This window comes from Dermochelys coriacea, chromosome 1, assembly GCF_009764565.3.
Source record: "Dermochelys coriacea isolate rDerCor1 chromosome 1, rDerCor1.pri.v4, whole genome shotgun sequence".
In the NCBI taxonomy this organism is placed as follows: Eukaryota; Metazoa; Chordata; order Testudines; family Dermochelyidae; genus Dermochelys; species Dermochelys coriacea.
In genome coordinates, this window is record NC_050068.2 from 271,381,336 (window position 1) to 271,400,636 (window position 19,301).

Consider the following 19,301-nt stretch of genomic DNA (forward strand, 5'->3'; position numbering starts at 1 on the left):
AAGGTGTTTTGTGCCTCCTGGTTAGATGCACAGACCTGTTCTTTTGATTTAAAAAAAAGTTCCTTGAAAGAGGAAATAAAGTATTTGAAGTAAACAATATTAGGAAACGAGAGGGAAGAAAGTACTGTACTAAAGTAAAAGAGAATTGTCACTATACTTTAGGGACAGATCTTGCATTCTTTGTGCATCCAAAACTTCATTTGAAGCTAATTTGCCTAAGTAAGGACCACAAGATTTGCCCTAAGAAAATTAGAAACAGGACTGAATTGAGTGGGTTTATAAAGATCTCCTCCATGAAAAAGAAAGGGAGGCTGAGAAGGATTGTTTGTAGGCAGGGCCTTTTATGTGCTCAGTTTCTATAGTGTTTTATAGGTAGGTGAAGCAAGCGCTCTCCAATTACTAGTGACAGTTTGGTGGAATGCGAACCCAGCCATATGACTCTACATACTGTGAATCTGCCAAGGCAATATATGCAGAAAACCCAGGCTAGTGAGTACATTTAAAAATTAAGTTTGAGAATTTGTTTATAAGGTTGAGCTTGAAAGACTGCATCAAAGGGAAGACCACAACACACAATGGGAAAGTGTCTGAATAATAAATAGATTTAAATTTGATTTTTTTTTTCTTTCTGTGGCCAGGACTTGGTTTGGGTGAGAGAGTACATTTTTTTTCAATTTCCTGAATTCTTAATTTGAGATCAATGCAATCTTTAAAAAACCCTAAAGTATCCTGACAAGTAGAAGCCTGATCCAGCAAGATGCTAGATTCCTCCTCTGTAAACGCAACATCCTCAGCTCTTTCTAATATCAATGGGAGCTAAGAGTGTTTAGGGCATTGGTGGGCAGGCATGGCCGCCTGCAGTTCCCAATGGCGGCAGTTGGCCATTCCCGGCCAATGGGAGCTGTGGGAAGCAGCAGCCAGCACGTCCCTGTGGCCCACGCCGCTTCCCGCAGCTCCCATTGGCTGGGAATGGTGAACTGCTGCCACTGGGAGCTGCGGGCGGCCGTGCCTGCGGACAGTCAATGTAAAACTGTCTTGTGGCCCGCCAGCGGATTACCCTGATGGGCCGCAGGTTGCCCACCACTGGTTTAGGGTGATCATATTTCCCAAAGAGAAAATGGGACAGCCCCAGCCGCTCACCCAAGGCCCCCCACAATGCTGTTGCTGGTCGCTGGAACCCTCCCTGTAGGCCCCTCCCCCCTGGAGCAAAGCTGTTGCCTGGGACTGGAACAAAGTGGGGGGCCCCTGCATGCTGGAACACTTCCTCTCCCTCCCAGCCCTGCCTCCCCTGCTGCAGGGGGCTGGCATCTCTGCTCGCCCCCCACATGTTCTTCCGCACCACACCCTACTTTTTTGACAAAAGTGAGCATTTGTCCCATTTTCGCTTACCAACTGATCAAATCAGCAAGAGCAAACCGGACAAATTCGTCCTTTTGGAAAAAGAAGTCGGGATGGCTGGACAGGGCTTAAGAAAGGGACTGTCCTGGCCAAAATGGGATGTCTGGTCACCCTAGTGCTCAGCATTATGCAGGATTGGGCCCAAGGAGACGTGAACATGACAAAAGCAAGACTCAGAATATTCTAGACTTCCCTCCCTCCCATCTGTGACATCATGGAATGCCACAGCATTTTCACTTGTTGCAAAGTTCCTGACTGGGAGAACAGCACTATTGTATTCAGAGCAAGAGACAGAGCATTAATGATGTAACTAAAGGAATATCAAAAATTTTATAGTAAGTCGAATTGCAGTCTTTTCCTTGTAGTTTTTACTGTGAAGGCCTATTAGCCAAGTGCAACAAAGATTTTATTTGAGACAGATTAGTTACAAACTAGAGAATGTGCCATCACATTAACACTTACTCTTCTTGAACAACAGACTCTGGACTATGGTGTAACGTCTCAAATTCTCTCTGAAGGGTTTAGCAGTATGCATGGAAGCAGTTAAACTAGAATTAGATTTCCTTGCTTTCCCATTTGCTGCTTCAGAGATATAAGACAGCAACCATCAGGTAAGTGAAGAGCAAATTTATTTGCAAGTCCAAAAAAAATCTGGACTACTTACAGATGTAGAAAAAGAAATAACAACCAAGCTCTCAAAAGTAATGATCAAACAGTGTTAAAGAAGCAGTTTAAAAATAATGAAAAACCCAGGAGGTAAAAAATTCTATTATATCTATTATAAATAAATACTAATTACTTAACTAAATTATCATACTATGAAATAGTCTTACAACTTTATCTTTCTTTAGGAGCTGGTGGTCTATCAATCCTGTAACCTAACAGATTCAAGGCTGGTAGTCTTTGCTTCCAAATTCTCTCTGGGTTAGTACAACTGCATTTTCTACTTTTAAGACAATCCTGGTTCTTTGCGGGTCAGTGGTAGTTTGCCATTGAATCCATTAGGACCCGGATTTGGGGTCCTAGTGTCCAGGGCCAGGCAGGATCCACGCAGGGCCCCCCGGATCACCCCAGAAAAAACCATCCATAGTCACTGAACACTTAAACATGAATTTAAATCTCAGTGAATGAGATTTAAGTGCATGTTTAACTTTTTTTTTGAATTTAGTTTAAGTGAGAACATTCATTCCTCAGTTGCAGGATAGTTGATTGTGTCGCTAGTTACTGGTTTCAGAGTAGCAGCCGTGTTAGTCTGTATTCGCAAAAAGAAAAGGAGTACTTGTGGCACCTTAGAGACTAACAAATTTATTAGAGCATAAGCTTTCGTGAGCTACAGCTCACTTCATCGGATGCCTTTGGTGGAAAAAAATGCCACCAAATGCATCCGATGAAGTGAGCTGTAGCTCACGAAGCTTATGCTCTAATAAATTTGTTAGTCTCTAAGGTGCCACAAGTACTCCTTTTCTTTTCGCTAGTTACTGCAACAGTTCAACATGTCCTCACGGTATGGTTTTTGATAACTATTTCCGTGTGTCCACAGCATTTATAGCCATGGTTATACGAGGTATGGTCCTGGGATCCAGTGTTCTAAAGAGGAAGTTTATTAATGGCCCCAACTGGCTTAATGAGAACAGGCTCAGGGCAGGTGCCACCCCCCTGTCCTGCTTCACTCCCCCTTTGGCCTTAGTACTACACAGACACGGGGGGGGGTGAGATAATCGCTTTTATTGGCCCCATTTCTGCTGCTGGGAGAGCCAGGCTTTGGAGCTGACGGAGCTTTTCTGGCCCGGCTCTCAACAGAAGTGGGTGGGTCCAATAAAAGCGATCACCTCGCCAACTTTGTCTGTCTGCTATCCTGGGCCTCGCAGGGCAGCAGCAGCCCTGCAACCACCTGCAGTGCAGCGTCCAGCCTGGTCCCGCTCAGCTAATGGTTGCTGAATGTCCCGGGGGGCGACAGCCAGATCCCCAGCAGGGGTCCAAGGAAGCGCTGGGGGAAGGGCAATGGAGGGGGGGGGGGTCATCCCCGTAGGGCCCGGGCAGGCCAACCCAAGCGCGCCGGGGGGAGGTAGCCGACCGCGGCCCGCGGGGAGGCCAGAGCGCTCCCGGCCCAGCCTGCTGGACAGGCCGCCGCTCCCTGGCGGAGGAGAGTCCCCGCCCAGCGGCTGCCCGTCAGTGGCGGAGGCTGGCGCCGCCCTCCCGCCCCTCGGCTGCTGCGGCGGCGGCTCTTCCTCCTCGCGGCGGGCCGCCCCCGCTGTCACCGAGCGCGCGGGCCGGGCGGCGCGGAGAGCGGGTGCCCCCCTCCCCGGCGCCGCGTCCGCAGGCAGCCGGCGGGAGCGGGCCGCCGTAGCCATGTTGAGGAGGATTTTGCAGCGGGTAAGAGGGTGACAGCGGCCGGCCCGGGCAGCCGCGTGGGGAGGCGGCTCCGCTTCCCGCTGCCAGCGGCGGCGGGTCAGGGCAGGGGGCAGGCGGCAGGCGGCAGGCGGCGCGTGTGGCAGCATGGCACCCCCCCGGCCGCCTCTCCCCCCGGCCCGGCTGCCTGCGGGCCCCCGCCCTGCCCCTTCGTGGGGGAGGCAGCCCGTCGCCTGCTAGCCCGGGCCCTCCTCCCCGCAGCTGTGGGGCAGCCTGCGGGCGGGGCGGGGCGGGGCGGTTCCTGTCTTCCCAGTGTCCAGGGCCAGGCAGGATCCACGCAGAGCCCCCCGGATCACCCCCCCGTCCCCCTCCCGCACACGTAGTCTGGGCTGGGCAGGGCCCCCTCGTGTGCCCCGGAATGTTTCTGCCCCGCCTGGTGCAGGCCGAGGCCGGGGAATCCAACGGAGAGAGGGAGCGGAGGGATGCAGGCCCAGGACCCCTGACTCGTGCGGCACTAGGGGGTGTCCGCCTGATGCTGGGCTGGAGGCCCGTTCTAGTGTCAGGAGAGGGTTAATGGCAGGGGGGTGTCGCTGCTGGGCTGGGAGACGTTACTCACGCTCCTAAGCCTGGTGGTGTTAAACATACATTTCTTACATCTCCTTCTGCAGCTCCCCGAGCCATTATACGCTCTCACACTCACAGAAGATCAAAATAAACTCAAGTCCCACAAATTCTGTAACTCCGACCCACAGTAATCCTGGGTAGTATATTTCCATCCTACTTCCCTCTGGGCTCTGATTAATAAATAAACTCTCATGTCAGTTCAAATACAAATGCAAGCCAGGACACCAAAAACTACTAGCCAGCTGTCGCCTATTTTAGGAATTGGTTCCTGTGTAACTTTAGCTAGGTTTAAAAATCGACTTGTGCTATTTGATTCTGAACCCCGTCTCTCCTTCTGCTCTCCTTATCTGCCTTTAAAAAAAATCTCAGTTGTTTACCTTGCTACTACGTTGGTGTGTTAACTGTCCTTCTAATAGGTTGTTTGTGGTTTACATGGATGTTGACTATGCAATATTAATGTGCAACAAAACATAAATGACAAACATGGTTGTCAAAAACATTTGGTTTCCACTGGAGTTGGATAACTGGTTCAAAGTGCAAAGGGAATGCCTTCCTCTTTAGTGTTCAGCATTGGGATGTACAGAATCGAGTTGAGTCATCCAGCTAGTTGAAAGGGTGTGCTCTAATTCCTGCATAGCTTTCATGCAATATCTGTGTCATGTAGAACTTAGTCATGTATAAGTGGTGAAAATAACCAACTTTGGGATTTGACACCACCTTTGAAAATTGCCTGTTTTCACAAGCATATTTGTGAAAAGCTTTGAAGGCTTTTGAAATTGTTGTTCTAATAATACTCTATGTAAGGAACATGTGTTGAAACAATGATAATAAATCGTTATGTGTGGGAAGGAAGGATATCTGTGTACATACAGTATTGGTGTATTTTGAAGTATGGGGGGGACTGATTTTTTTCTTGTGCCTCAGGCTGTATTTCTGCCATAGTTTCTAATCAAAGTTTTCCCCTCTGCTTATTTAAAAGTTACTGTTTACAAGGAATAGTTTCCTGCCTGAAATATGACTTACTGTATTAATTCTTTGGGAACAGCAAAAAACAGGGAAACTTTACTTTCAGTGCTGATCATCTTAGTTGTTTTTTTATTGATCCTGGGAAATGAGCTGCTGTTTAGAAAAAACTTACACAGTTGTCGGATATGTGGCTGAAAATATAAATTTAATTATGATATTTTATAAAATCTAAGGCCAATATAAATGTTCCCACATTTTTAAAATTTCAGTGAAGACAGTTGTTTTTAAACAAATAAACATTTCCTTGTCCTTTTTGAAACTCAAACTAGAACTAACTGAACAAAAATGAAACTGATTTCATTAATTTTTTATTGTTCAAGTAGAAGGAAATACAAAATATAAACAAAAGGCATAATGACTGAACTTTAAAAACCTTTTTTCTTTGTTATTAGTAACAAAGAAATGTTTGCTTACAACATATGATTAAGTTCAGTGTCCCTTTAACAGAAAATTATGTTAAAATTATACAAACAGTTGTATGTTTGCATGGGTTACATTAGAAGTAGCTCCTCGTATACGATTAGGGCTGTACCAAATTCATGGTAATGAAAAATGCATCACAGACTGTGAAATCTGATCTCCCCTGTGAAATCTGGTGCTCAGCTGGGCCTAGGCACAGACTTCTGCTCGCACCGGTGGGTGCTCGATTCCCCCCCACCCCTGAGCCTACCCTGACTCCACCCCCGCCCTGCCCCCATTCCAACCCCTTCCCCAAAATCCCTGCCTCAACTCCGCTGCCTCCCTGCCCCATTCCTACTCCTTCCCCAGATCCCTGCCCTGCCTCCTTCCCTGAGCGCACCACTTCCTGCTCCTCCCCGCTCCCTCCCAGAGCTTGCTATACCGCCAAACAGCTGTTTGGAGGCGGCAAGCACTGGGAGGTAGGCACAGGAGTGGGGACACGGCGCACTCAGAAGGAGGTGAGGTGGGGTGGGGAGGGGAGCTTGGTTGCCGGTGGGTGCAGAGCACCCACTAATTTTTCCCCGTGGGTGTTCCAGCCCCAGAGCACACACAGAAACAGTACCTATGCAGCTGGGGCTCCTACCCTGCGCAGCACTTCAGCTGCTAGTCCCAGCAGGGGATGGGGAGAGAGAAGACTTCCTCTTTCCCTACATGAACCACTCCTGGCGTGGGTCAGACCCACCTCTGGCAACCTGTCTGAGATTCAGGAAGCTGCGCGACTTGAGCTGTCGCCACCCAGCACAGGGGAGAGGCTGTAGCTTGAGCTGTCCCCCCTCCCCCATGCGGAGAGGCTGTGACTTGAACTCTCTCTCTCTCTCTCTCTCACACACACACACACACACACACACACACACCCTCCCGCCCCCCCCATGTGGAGAGGCTGCAGCTCCAGCTGTCAACCCTCCATGCTGCTGGGAAAACTGGACATATGGTAAAAATCGCCCCCCCCCCCCAATTTCTGCGCTGCTGCTGGCAGTGGTGCTGACTTTAGAGCTGGGTGGCTGCCTAGCTCTGAAGGCAGCACCCCTGCCAGCAGCAGGGCAGGAGTAAGGGTGGCAATCCCACAATCTCCTTACAGTAGCTTTGTGGACCCCCCTCCTCTTGACTCCTTTTTTTAGTTAGGACCCCTGTGGTTAGAACACCTGAAATTTCAGATGTAAGCAGCTGAAAACATGAAATTGACTAATTAAAAAAACCCTGGCCATTAAATTGACCAAAGTGGACCATGAATTTGGTAGGGCCCTCTACTGAGTTGACAAAATATGAGGAAGACTCCTGACTTGCACTGAAGTTAATAACTATCCATAATTTTGTGCTTAGATTGTATGAATACATACTAGGAATATAAACTTTAAGAAGTGAGATTATATTCTGAAATGGCTAATTTAAACATGTATTGGTTTCTTCTGTGCTTTTAAGCATGTGATATTTGTACACATTTGATTAATAATGAAGAAAATTATACAGCTTTTGCAGCCACTGAGACAGGTATATTTGTAATATTTTTTTCTTTGTGGCCATAACTTGAATTCGGTTAACGTTCTTCTTCCTAAACCAACAGGTAGTCACGGCTAACAGTATATCATGAATCCTGAAAGTGTGTAACATAGGGAAATCTTCACCTTTGTAACCCCTCACTTTGTATAGCAGTTATAAGACAGCAGCAACTGAAGCTTGAAAAGCACCGTTTTCATTTCATTCACAATTGTGATCTTTTTCTTTGAAAAATATCCTTTCAATATTTTTTTCATAATAGAAATAAACCAAATACTTACTATTGATCATAGCTCATTTCAGTTTTTGAAGTTGGTGTAACCAATCAGGGATGCATGTTTTTTTTTTTCATTCCCCTCCTCTTTTTTTAACCAAGATGATGTGTTGAATATAATGGTTTAGTTATCTGTTGTGTGTTGCATCCTGTGTCTTATCTATTTTTTATATATTGTCCATTAGGCTCCGTTCCTGCAGTCAGATTTGGATGGATGGATGGACCTTTGCATTCATATGGAGCCCCATTGACTTCTTTGGGTCTCCATGTGGATGCAAGGGTCTGCCTGCGTGGATCTTATTGCAAGATGGGGGGTGAAGACTTTGTCTTTTGAGGCAGGAGCGGTTTCATTTTACCTGTCTGTAAAGCAGCTGGTATTCTTCAAAATAAGTAAATAATATTATTATACAGTACACTGTGTTTTAAGTATGTGAATTAGTTTAATAGTATTGTGTAATCAATTTCAGTGGATAAAAAGTGGTGTACTGAGGGCTTTGAATGATCTTACATAATGTTAATTTGAAATGTGAAATTATCTTTTAATAATTGAAAAAAGTCCTTTTCTCACTAAAATTCTGAAGGAAAAATTAGTTTGTGAGTAGGCTGCTGCTGCTTCTTTTTTTAAATAGCACACACACACCCCTAATAAAAGAAAGGGACAAAGCTAATATCCTGAAAATTGCTCAGGAGCAGAGACTTAAACAAGCAGTGCTGTCTTTTTATATTTTGATTCTTGCATTTAATATTTGTTAGGGAATTCAGAATGAACAATAGTAGCTGTATGCTGTATTTGAATCTCTGCTGGGAAAATTGTGTAACTTCATGTCCATAATGTTTTTTTTCCCCCATTTTTTAAAAAAGTTGAGTTAAATCTAATTTGAAAAGTGTTTTAAAGGGCACTGCTGATAAGTTCGAGTACAGCTATACACAGAGAAGTGACTGTAAAAGTGACATCGGGGTAACCCATATTTATGTTGTCAGTGATTTCATAAAATGTGTTAGGTTTCCAAAATTTAAAATAAATATATATATAGACAAAGCTCTGTCCTTGCCTCCGTGGGTTCCGCGTTTCCTGGCAGATTTCGCTAGCCTCAGAGGCTCACTGTGACCCTCCACGTAACCCTTCTCTCTCTAGAGACACGGGTCAAAGTTTACTGAGCCATTTTCATCATAAGCCAGCGAGGGAGGTGAGGAGAAGTTATCCTTCCTTGCACAGTCTCTGTTGTCTCCCAGTCTCAGTGATTAATCAGGAGCAAAGGTGGGGTGGGGGGAGAGCCTGGGCCCACCCTCTACTCCGGGCTCCAGCCCAGGGACCCTAATAGTATCAGCTGTGGTAGCTGAGCTTTTAGAAACATGACATGTACAATTCCCCAGGCTACTTCTCCCACAGCAGCCCTCACTTCCTCAAGCTCCACTTCACCCTTACCTCAAGGCCTCCTTCCTTGTACCTGATATGATGTGTACTACTCAGCCTCCCCAACCGCGCAACTTCTTCCCACAGCTCCTGACATGCACTCCCACCTGAGTGACTGGGAGGCTTTTAACTAGTTTCAGCCAGCCCCTGATTGGGTTCAGGTGTCCCAATCAACCTAGCCTTCTCCCTGCCTTCTGGAAAGTTCTTAATTGGCCCCAGGTGTCTTAATTGACCTGAAGCAGCTGCCATTTCACTTATCCTGGAACCAGGAATTTGTTTAGCCTGGAGCTAATCTATCTCTCTCCCATAGCCTTCTAGCTTGGAGGGAGGTGGGAAGCTGCTACTCCTGTTGCTAGGCCCTAAGCTCTCCCTGCTGCTCCAGCTGCTCCCTTGGCTGGGCCAGACATCCCCCCCCCCTCGTTCTCTGCTACCTGGTTGCTGGACCCCCACTCTCGGGTGCGGCTACTGTTCCAACTGCAGCCTGGGGGGGGGCTGCTAGCCCATTCCCTAGAGAGGAGGAGTGAGGGACCCCAGCCGCTGCTGTTGTGGACACCACCACCACCACCACCTGGAGTTTCTGGAGCTGCTGCTGCTGCGGAGCTGCTGCCTGGAGCTGCTGAAGCCCTAAGGAGGAGAAGAAGAGGACCATCTACCAGTGGGGGAGCATGTAGAGACTTTGCAGACCACCGTGAAGGGGGCCCTAAGACTGAGTAACTTTCAAACTGCTCTTGTGGTGGGGGTCTTGAGTGTGTTTCCATGGACATAGGGGGTGTGGTGTGGAGCTGCCCCCTGATCCATCTGTGTGTCCCCCCCCCAACCTCCACCACTACTACCACCACTGCGGCCCCTTCACCACCCCCACTGGCTGTATACCATCTGCCTCAGCTCCTGCCTCTGGACTCAGCTGCTTGCTTGGCTTGCCACGCCCTGATTCCACCCGAGGGCCAGAAGCAGTAACCAGCCCAAATTGACTTTTGCAAGCGCCCGTGGGTGCACGTGCCCCCCCCCAGACTGCCTATCTCACAGCTTTGCCCTTGCAACCTGCCTCATTTGCCACTTGCAGCTTTTGCCCCGCCTCTTTTGCCCCAGCCCCCTTACTAGCTTCAGTTTTTTCGCCTGCCCCACCCATTTCCTTCTACAGCCTTTGTTTGTTTGCCCTGCCCCAGCCTCTGAAGCTAGCCCCTTGGTTTCCCTGCCCTAACTCCAGCCCGCTTAGCCCCTTGCTCAGTGCGCCCATGCCCCCTCCCATGCGCTTGTGCTACTCCCCATTTTAGTTTCAACCCTCTTCACTGCACCACCAATGTTGTTGTATCCCCCCCCTCCCCTAGTGTAGCTAGAGGAGCCAGAATTCCACCCTGTGTTGGCGACTGACCCCCTGATTGCCCCCCGTCCAGCCCACCCCTTTTGGCGCCCTCCTCCCCTGCCTGCAGCCTAGCGGGGAGGAGTGGTCGACTTGCTTCCCCTTTCCCCTCCTTCTTCTGATATTTCCCCTTCCCTCCCTGTTCACGATGCTGGGGGATGAGATGGGTGGGGCCCCCCCCAGCAGCCCCAGCTACCCCTCCCCCGCCTGCCCCTCCGTCACCCCCCCCAAGCTTCTAACTCCGCTGCCGAACCATCTGCCACCGCCTCCACTGGGGTGCCAGCAGCGACGGCCACCGGGATGACCTCCGCTGTTGCCACGTCCTTCCCCAGCTCAGATTCTGGGGGAGCCCCCCCAGCCGGCGGGAAGGGCCAGGGGAAGAAGAAGGGGAAGGGCCCCGCTAAAAAGACCAGGCCCTCCATGGCAGGGTCTGCCCCCAATGCCCGGGGCTGCCCCCAATGCCCCGGCCCCACCACTGGCTGGGGCGTCCCTCCCCGCTGTTCCCTCCACCAGCTCTGCAGGTGTCCCTCCCCCGGCCCCCAGGGCGTACGCCCAGGTGGCAGCAGCCTCCCCGCCTGCCGCTATGTCCTCTCTCCCGCCCACCGCCTCCGCTACCATCTATAACGGCCGGGGCCCCTTTCCCACCATGACCAGGAAGCACGGCGTCCGTTGCCTCCTGGTGCCTGCCTCGCCCCACGTGGAGACCTATGTGCGGGCGTTGGCGAGGGTGGTGGGGCCCACAGCCATTGTGGCGGCCTCCAAAATGTATGGCAAGGTCGTCGTCTTAGCATCGGAGGCCGCCGCCCAGGAGGCGGTGGAGAAGGGCCTGGCAGTAGGGGGTGTGTTTGTCCCCTTGGAGCCGCTAGAGGACCTGGGCGTCCGCCTGGTCCTGACTTTCGTCTCTCCCTTTCTTCCCAATGCCACCCTGTTACCCGCCCTCTCTACCCTGGGGAAGCTCATCTCTGTCATCAGCCCTCTCCCATTGGGCTGCAAAGACCCCGCCCTCCGTCACGTCCTCTCTTTCCGCCTGCAAGTGCAGCTTCAATTGCCGCCGGCGGCGCGTGACGGAGAGGCGCTGGAGGTGTCCTTCCTAGTCCCCTACCAGGGGGCCCATTACCGGGTGCATTACTCCACGGGGGAGGCCCGGTGCTACCTCTGCCAGGCGATGGGGCACGTCCGGAGGGACTGCGCCTTGGCCAGGCAAGGAGGGACATCTGGGACCCCCGAGCTCCGGCAGGGCACCAGCCCTGTCATCGCCTGCGCCCCGGGCTGCCCGGCGCCCAAAACCACCCTTCCTCCTTCCCAGTCCACCATTGCTCCCGCTCGGGCCCAAGAGGCACCTCCCCAACTATGCCCAGACGAGCGGGAGAGCCCCGCCCCCGCTGCTTGCAATCTGGTGGGGCCTGTGGAGGAGGGTGTGGCAGGGACACCGCCGGGCATGGGAGAGGGCCTGCCCCAAGGGGAATCTCCCCTTGTGCTGCCCCACCGTTATCCTCTTGAGTCCCTGAGCTATTGCCTCTGCGCCCTGACACGACCCTTGTTAGCCAGCCCCCGGATGATGCCATGGAGGGCTTGGCCCTAGTCCAGGGGAAGCGGGGCAAGCGGAAGGCTTGAGCTCCGCTTCTCCCATCTGATGCGGAAGCCCCCTGGAAGACCAGAAAGGGGGGCACCGATGCTGAGCCTTCCACTTTACCCACGGGTGTGTTCCATCCACCAGTGCCAGCTGGGGAAGACGTGGCAGCACTGGAAGGCCCCCCCTGCCCAGGCGCCATCTGAAACCTCAGCGTGCCCTGAGGCGACCGTTGCGTTAGGTGCCGGCGGGGAGAATCCCGGGGTGGCGGAAAATGATTTCCCGTCCATATATGAGGAGATCGAGGCCCTGGGTCTGACCCTGGTCACCCAGGGGGAGGTTGACCCTATGCCGGCGGGCCTCGATCTGGGCGACTTCACTCCAGACCCACTCTCACTGTGCTCCCTCCCCCTAACTGTTGCTTCCACTCCCACCTCCGAGGAGCCCCTGGACTCCTCCATCAACCCGGCTGCGGATGGCACCCCACTGAGAGCCGCCGATCCTGTTGAGGCGACGGCCAGTGCTACGTGGCCGGGACCTGAGCCACCAGGGGCACCCCTCATTGGTGAGGAGCATTTGACCTCCTTCCCGGGAGAGGGCCCTACAGAAGAGAGTCCACCTCCTGATGCAGTGGCTGCCAAATCCACCATAGAGCCTGCACCCGGCATCACTGAGAGCCCTCTTCCTGCCCAGAATCTCGCCCCTGCCCCTGCCCCTATCCCATCCACCGTTATTGCCGCCCCTGGAGCTCCTTCCCTTTTGCAATAGATGAACCCCAGGGAGCAGCCTTTGTGTTTACCTGTCCTGACTCACTAGGGGCTGCTATCCTCCCTCTGCCGACCCCTATCGCCCCAGGTTTCCAGGCGGGCCTAGTGATGCCAACCCATCAGGAGCCCCGTCGGGGGTCCGCACCCTGTCTGTCCGTCTCGGTGGGCCATGGGGCTGTACCAAGGGCCCTGTCGGGGAGTAACCAGGAGACCGTAACCCCACCTCCCCATGCGCTGTGAGAGGAGTTGCGGGAGTTTTTAGAAGACGTCCGTGGCTCCCGCAACAAAGTACAGCTTGCTTTCCAGCGATGGGGTGATTTTCATCAAATCTTCCGGGCCGCAAGGGCCCTCATGGGGGAGGATAAAAGGACTGGGAGGCAGGGCGCCGCGGCCTACCAGCGGGTCCACCTCTTCCGTGACTCCTTACTCACCTACGGGGTAGGTCACGGACTGCTGTGCGGCCCGTCGGAAGCCACGAGCGTCCCTGCTGGCGAGGATCCCCCCCAGCCCTCCTCATGGCACCTCTTACCATCTCAACATTGAACACCCGCGGCTGTAGGATGGGTCTCCGCAGGTCCCAGGTGCTCCCCTTCCTTCGGGAGGGGGGGTACTCTGTGGTTTTCCTGCAGGAGACCCATACGGATCCGACCGCCGAAGACAGCTGGCGGCTGGATTGGGGGGACAGGGTCTACTTTAGCCATCTCACAGTTCGTACGGCTGGAGTGGCGACCCTGTTCTCCCCCGACCTACGGCCCGAGGTGCTGGGGGTCACCGAGGCTGTGCCGGGCCGCCTGCTGCACCTCTGGGTCCGCATGGAGGGGCTCATAGTCAACCTCGTTAACATCTATGCCCCAGCAGCGAGCCCGGAGCGGCTGCAATTCTATCAGCAGGCGTCCGCCTTTCTCGGCACCTTGGATCCTCATGAGTGCCTGGTCCTGGGAGGGGACTTTAACATCACCCTCGAGAAGCAGGACCACTTGGGGACTGAGCAGAGCCCGGCCGCCATCACCGTCCTCCAGGAGATAGTCGAACACCACTCCCTGGTGGACGTCTGGCGTGACCACCACCCGGATAACACTTCCACGTTCACCTTTGTCCGGGTGGAGGCCCATCGGTCGCGCCACTCCTGGTTGGACCGCATTTATTTATCATGCTTTCATCTTTCACGAGCCCTCTCCTCCAGCATCCGGCGGCCCCATTTTCTGACCATCATCTAGCCACCGTGACAGCCTCCGTATGCGCGGAGAGGCCGGGGCCGGCCTATTGGCATTTCAACAACAGCTTGCTGGAGGATGCGAGCTTGGTGGTGTCCTTCCGGGAGTTCTGGCTGGCCTGGCGAGGGCTGCAGCGTGCCTTTCCCTCTGCGCGGCGGTGGTGGGACCTAGGGAAGGTGCACGCCCGGCTTTTCTGCCGTGACTACACCCGGGGCGCCAGCCGACAGAGGGATGCGGCGATAGAGCAGTTGGAACGGGAGGTCTTAGAGATGGAGAGGCGTCTGGCTGCCAGTCCCGAGGATCCTCCCCTCTGCGGAGTGTGCCGGGAGAAGCGGGAGGAGCTCCGGGCCCTTGAGGACCATCGGGCCCGGGGTGCCTTTGTTCGATCCTGCATCAGTCTCCTTCGGGAGACGGATCTCGGTTCCCACTTCTTCTACGCCCTGGAGAAAAAGAGGGAGGCCAAGAAACATGTCATCTGCCTTCTGGCAGAAGATGGCACCCCCCCCCCCATGGATCCAGTGGAGATGTGTGGGAGGGCGAGAGCCTTCTACGCAAGCCTTTTCTCCCCGGATCTGACCGATCCTAACGCTTGCAGAGCGCTCTGGGAGGAGCTCCCTACGGTCCGTGCGGGCGACCGAGACCGGCTAGAGCTGCCTATAACTCTGGCCGAGTTCTCGGAAGCCCTCCGTCGCATGCCCACCAATAAATCTCCGGGCATGGACGGGCTGACCGTGGAGTTCTACAGCATGTTCTGGGACGTTCTCGGCCCAGACCTAGTCACCGTCTGGGCAGAGTCTTTGCAAAGCGGGGTCCTCCCTCTTTCGTGCAGGCGACCTTATTGCCGAAGAAGGGGGACCTCCGCGATTTACGAAATTGGCGTCCTGTCTCGCTCCTCAGCACGGACTGCAAAGTCGTGGCAAAAGCAATCTCGCTGCGGCTAGGGTCCATGCTGGCGGACGTGGTCCACCCAGACCAGACCTACACCATCCCGGGCCGCAGCATCTTCGCCAACCTATATCTGGTCCAGGACCTTTTGGATCTCGGGTGTAGGGATGGTCTGTCGTTGACCCTCCTGTCCTTAGATCAAGAGAAGGTGTTCGACAGCGTGGATCACGGGTCTCTCCTGAGCACTCTGCAAGCGTTTGGCTTCGAACCCCAGTTTGTGGGTTTTCTCCGGGCGCTGTACGCCTCCGCAGAGTGTTTGGTCAGGCTCAACTGGACCCTGACCGAACCGGTCAGCTTCGGGCGAGGAGTATGGCAGGGGTGCCCCCTCTCGGGCCAGCTGTATGCTCTGGCGATCGAGCCCTTCCTCTGTCTCCTCCGAAGGAGGTTGACAGGGTTGGTTCTGCGGGAGCCGGAGCTGTGGCTGGTCCTGTCGGCATAAGCTGATGACGTGCTCCTCGTGGTCCAGGACCCGGGTGACTTGGCGCGGGTGGAGGCTTGCCAGGCCATCTATTCGGCAGCCTCCTCCGCGTGGGTCAACTGGGTCAAGAGCTCTGGCTTGGTGGTAGGGGACTGGCGGCAGGTGAGCTCCCTCCCACCCACGCTTCAGGCCATCCAGTGGAGCACGGGTCCGCTGCTTTATCTCGGCGTTTACCTTCCTGCCATGCATCCCTCTCCGCCGGAGAACTGGCAGAATTTAGAGGGCAGGGTGCCAGAGCGGCTCCAGAAATGGACAGGACTACTCTGGTGCCTCTCCGTTCGAGGAAGAGCGCTAGTGCTTAATCAACTGTTCTGTCCATGCTCTGGTACCGGCTCAACACCCTGGTCCCGACCTCGGGCCAACCTCCGGACATCGATTCTGGAGTTCTTTTGGTCAGGACTGCACTGGGTCCCTGGAGGGGTTCTCCATCTACCTCTGGAAGAAGGAGGGCAGGGTCTGAAATGTCCGCTTACTCAGGTCCATGTTTTCCGCCTCCAGGCCCTGCAGAGGCTCCTTTATGGTGCAGGTAGTCCAGCATGGAGCATACGGGCACACGCCTTCCTGCGCCGCTTCCGAGGGCTTCGATACGACAGACAGCTCCTTTATCTCCATCCGAGAGGTCTTCTGCGAGACCTCTCCGGGCTGCTGGTCTTTTCTACCAGCACCTCCTCCAGACCTGGAAACTGCTTTCAATAACTAGATCCGTGGCGGCCACCAAGGGGGCAGATCTCGCGGACCCCCTGCTACACAACCCCCAGCTCCGTGTGCAGGTGGCGGAGTCCCACTCGGTGCGCCAGAGGTTGGTCCTGGCAGAGGTCACAAGAGTCGGAGACCTCCTGGACTATGACCGAGGAGACTGGCTGGATCCCCTGATGCTCGCTCAGCGCATGGGGCTCTCCAGACTTTGTACTCCCCGGCGCATACTTCAGGAGGTGAAGGTCGCTTTGCCGCCTGCTGCTCGGGTTTATCTCGACCAGGTCCTGCACGAGGGCACGCGCCCCCCACCCCCTACCCTAGGCCCGCCGGACCTTTTAATTGGACCCCTGCCCCGTGGACCCAACCCACCCCCTCACCCCTTCACTGTAAGCCGGCTGCACAAGCTGCAGCCGGTCTGCTTTCAAACCGCGCCAAGAAAACATCTATACACGCTCGTGCTCCACACCCTTCACTCCCTCACCCTCGTGTTCTGCCCCGATACAAAATGGCAGGACCTCCTGCCACCTTTGGAGGGTGAGGAGCCCCAGTGGGCCAGCCTATATTCCACCTTAGTCCTGAGGCCCTCCGGCGACGTCAGTTGGCAGCTCCTTCACGGAGCCGTGAGCATGGGCATGTACTTGGCACGGTTCACCTCAATCCCATACACCTGCCCCTTTTGCAGCGTGAGGGAAACCCTGGCACACATATACTTGGAGTGTGCCAGGCTGCAGCCCCTATTCCGGCTCCTCACCAATATTTTATTACACTTTTGGTTACACTTTTCCCCTCGCCTTCTTATTTATGCACTCCCTATCCGTGGCCCCACAAAGTCACGGGATCTCCTGGTCAGCCTCCTCCTGGCCCTAGCTAAAATGGCCATCTATAAAACCAGAGTGATGAGGTTGGCCGATGGAGTCTCCTGTGACTGTGGGGCCTATTTCCGATCCTCGGTCCGTTCACGTATCCGGGCAGAGTTCCTCTGGGCGGCGTCCTCTGACTCCCTTGATGCCTTTGAGGAGCAGTGGGTGCTGTCCGGGGTTCTCTGCTCGGTGTCCCCGTCCGGTTCCCTTCGTTTGACCCTTTGACCACACTTCTGTCCCTGTTATTTCATTAGTAGTCCCCCGAAATTATTTGGAATCTAGGTCCTGTGGATCCCCCTTCTAGGCTGGGGGGGATCCTTTAGCAGTGGACGGGCTTTGCCCGCCCACTTCCCGGATCCCAAAAGGACTACTCTTCCATAGCCATCTCGCCTTGCCCCGTCACTATATATATATATATATACATACACACACACACACACACATTATATATATATATAAAAAGCATCACTTGATTTTCAAAAAGGAAACTGTTCTCTTCCCCTTGCTTTCTTTGTTGGTGGTGGTGATGTTTCTGCATTGTTAACTTCCAGTTTTGATGATACATGAAGAATACTGTGTAGGTCACCTTGTTTTTCAGCAGCTGTATTGGCTCTTCAGTGCTAACAGTAGTAAGCGTGTACTTGTAGTTAAAATAAACAAATATGACTCAGGCACACAGGAAGCAGATATGTTGAATAAGAAGGTGCTAGTTTTACATAATCATTTTTCCAACGCTAACCATATTTCAGTGCTTCAGAATTTTAATCTTATAAAACTGTTTGTAATAGTTCTATGTATATTTTACGTATATGGCTTTTCTCTCCCTCCCACCCACACCACAGAAATTTATCCAGGAGAGAATAATTAAAAGACAAACAAACAAGAAAACCAAAAAGGCATCAGCCTTCTTCCACCCTCTTCTGGGTTATATAGTATGGTCCATACTATAAAAGCTGGGCATATACACTGTGATGTTTATGGTGCATGGTACAGCGGTATTTATGCTTGAACCCTAAACTAAATATGTGTATTCATAAATATTTAGTAATGGAAAGAAGAATCTTTTTAATTGATTCCCCAGTTTACTGATAAAGTCCATGTACAGTGTAACTTTGAAAGTTGTAGTGTCTTCACAATAGCCTACTAAATTTGCATTTAAATTTTTCATGATAGTAAGTAGTTTGTCTCTGCTATATTGCTAATGGATATGTACGTTTCTCCAGATTTTGAAGGTTAATGCTTGCTTTTTTAAAAAAAGCACACACAAATCCCTTTTGTAGCATGCTTTTTCCTGTGTTGTAGGCTGGAACTGTCTGTTTTAAATAAGCATTTTCCTTTCAAAAGGTTAAAAAGATTTTACCATTATTGTTTAATAACTTTGGCTAGTATTTGCACAACACCAGGAATAAGACATGACCTGCAGTGCATTTCAGTGTGACTATAGCACATCTAAAGTATTTCATAAAGTAGGGACTTTACTCAAGCAAGCAGTAATAACATCTTACATTATATAGCACCTTTCATCCTGAACATTGCAATAACCATGCATTTGCAGGGCCAAATGCTTTAAAGCAATAGGTGTTTTCTAAGCTATCAATATTTAATATGCATAACTCATGCTGAAATGCAGTCATGTCTGCAGTGAAGCATGGCAGCTGTTTAACCGTGTACAGTAACATTATGTAAGAATTTACAACGGAAAGAGAATAACATTTTCTTTATCATTAGTTGCTTCTTCAGATCCCTGCTCTTGGCATTAGCTCATCCTCTGTTGTGGAGGCACAGATCTCTGGCTTGGACACGCATGTTCCAGAAGTGTGGATCTAAAAGTGTCCACCCTCCCATATCCCTTTCTTTTCTTCTATGTAGGTGGGCTGCAGAACAGTCTTCTTGCATCACTGCCAAGGTTAGCAAGTTTGCTCATTTTTCTGTACTTCCATCTTTCTATTCTAAGGCTTCATTGCTAAAGTACATGAAGGCGCATTCTTTGAATTTTAGATCCTGAAGGATGGAACCAAAGTAAAGGGGTCATTCAAGGGGTCTAGAAAAGGTACATCCCTTAGTGAAGACGCTCTCTTCATATCAGACAGGTCTGTTACCACTTGGGATAAATTGTGTACTGGAGACATTTGAACAGACGGGACCCTATTTGGCTCTGAGGTTTTGAGAATTTAAAGTTTCTCTGTTGTTAGGGCCTGTAGGAAAGTCTCTCCATCATCCTCAGAGTTGAGCAGCTTGTGGTTCTAAGAATTCCCTTATAAAAAATGGGTTAAACAGCTGATCTGACAGTCTGAAGTTGCTGTTTCTCTATGGGAGAAAAATTTAGTATCTGAGCCTCTCTGTCAGTGTGAACATGCATATATCTTCTTTGGG

The 19,301-nt window shown here is 52.1% G+C and overlaps 1 protein-coding gene across 1 annotated transcript in view; it reads left to right on the plus strand.

Annotated features, from left to right (window-relative positions):
• The first annotated feature begins 3,389 nt into the window (after positions 1 to 3,389).
• The window catches only part of EEA1 (early endosome antigen 1), a 140,665-nt gene continuing 124,753 nt past the window's right edge, over positions 3,390 to 19,301 (plus strand). Inside the window, 1 exon segment of the mRNA XM_038401122.2 lies at positions 3,390 to 3,771. Coding sequence (XP_038257050.2) covers positions 3,400 to 3,771 — 372 coding nt within the window. The 5' untranslated portion in view covers positions 3,390 to 3,399.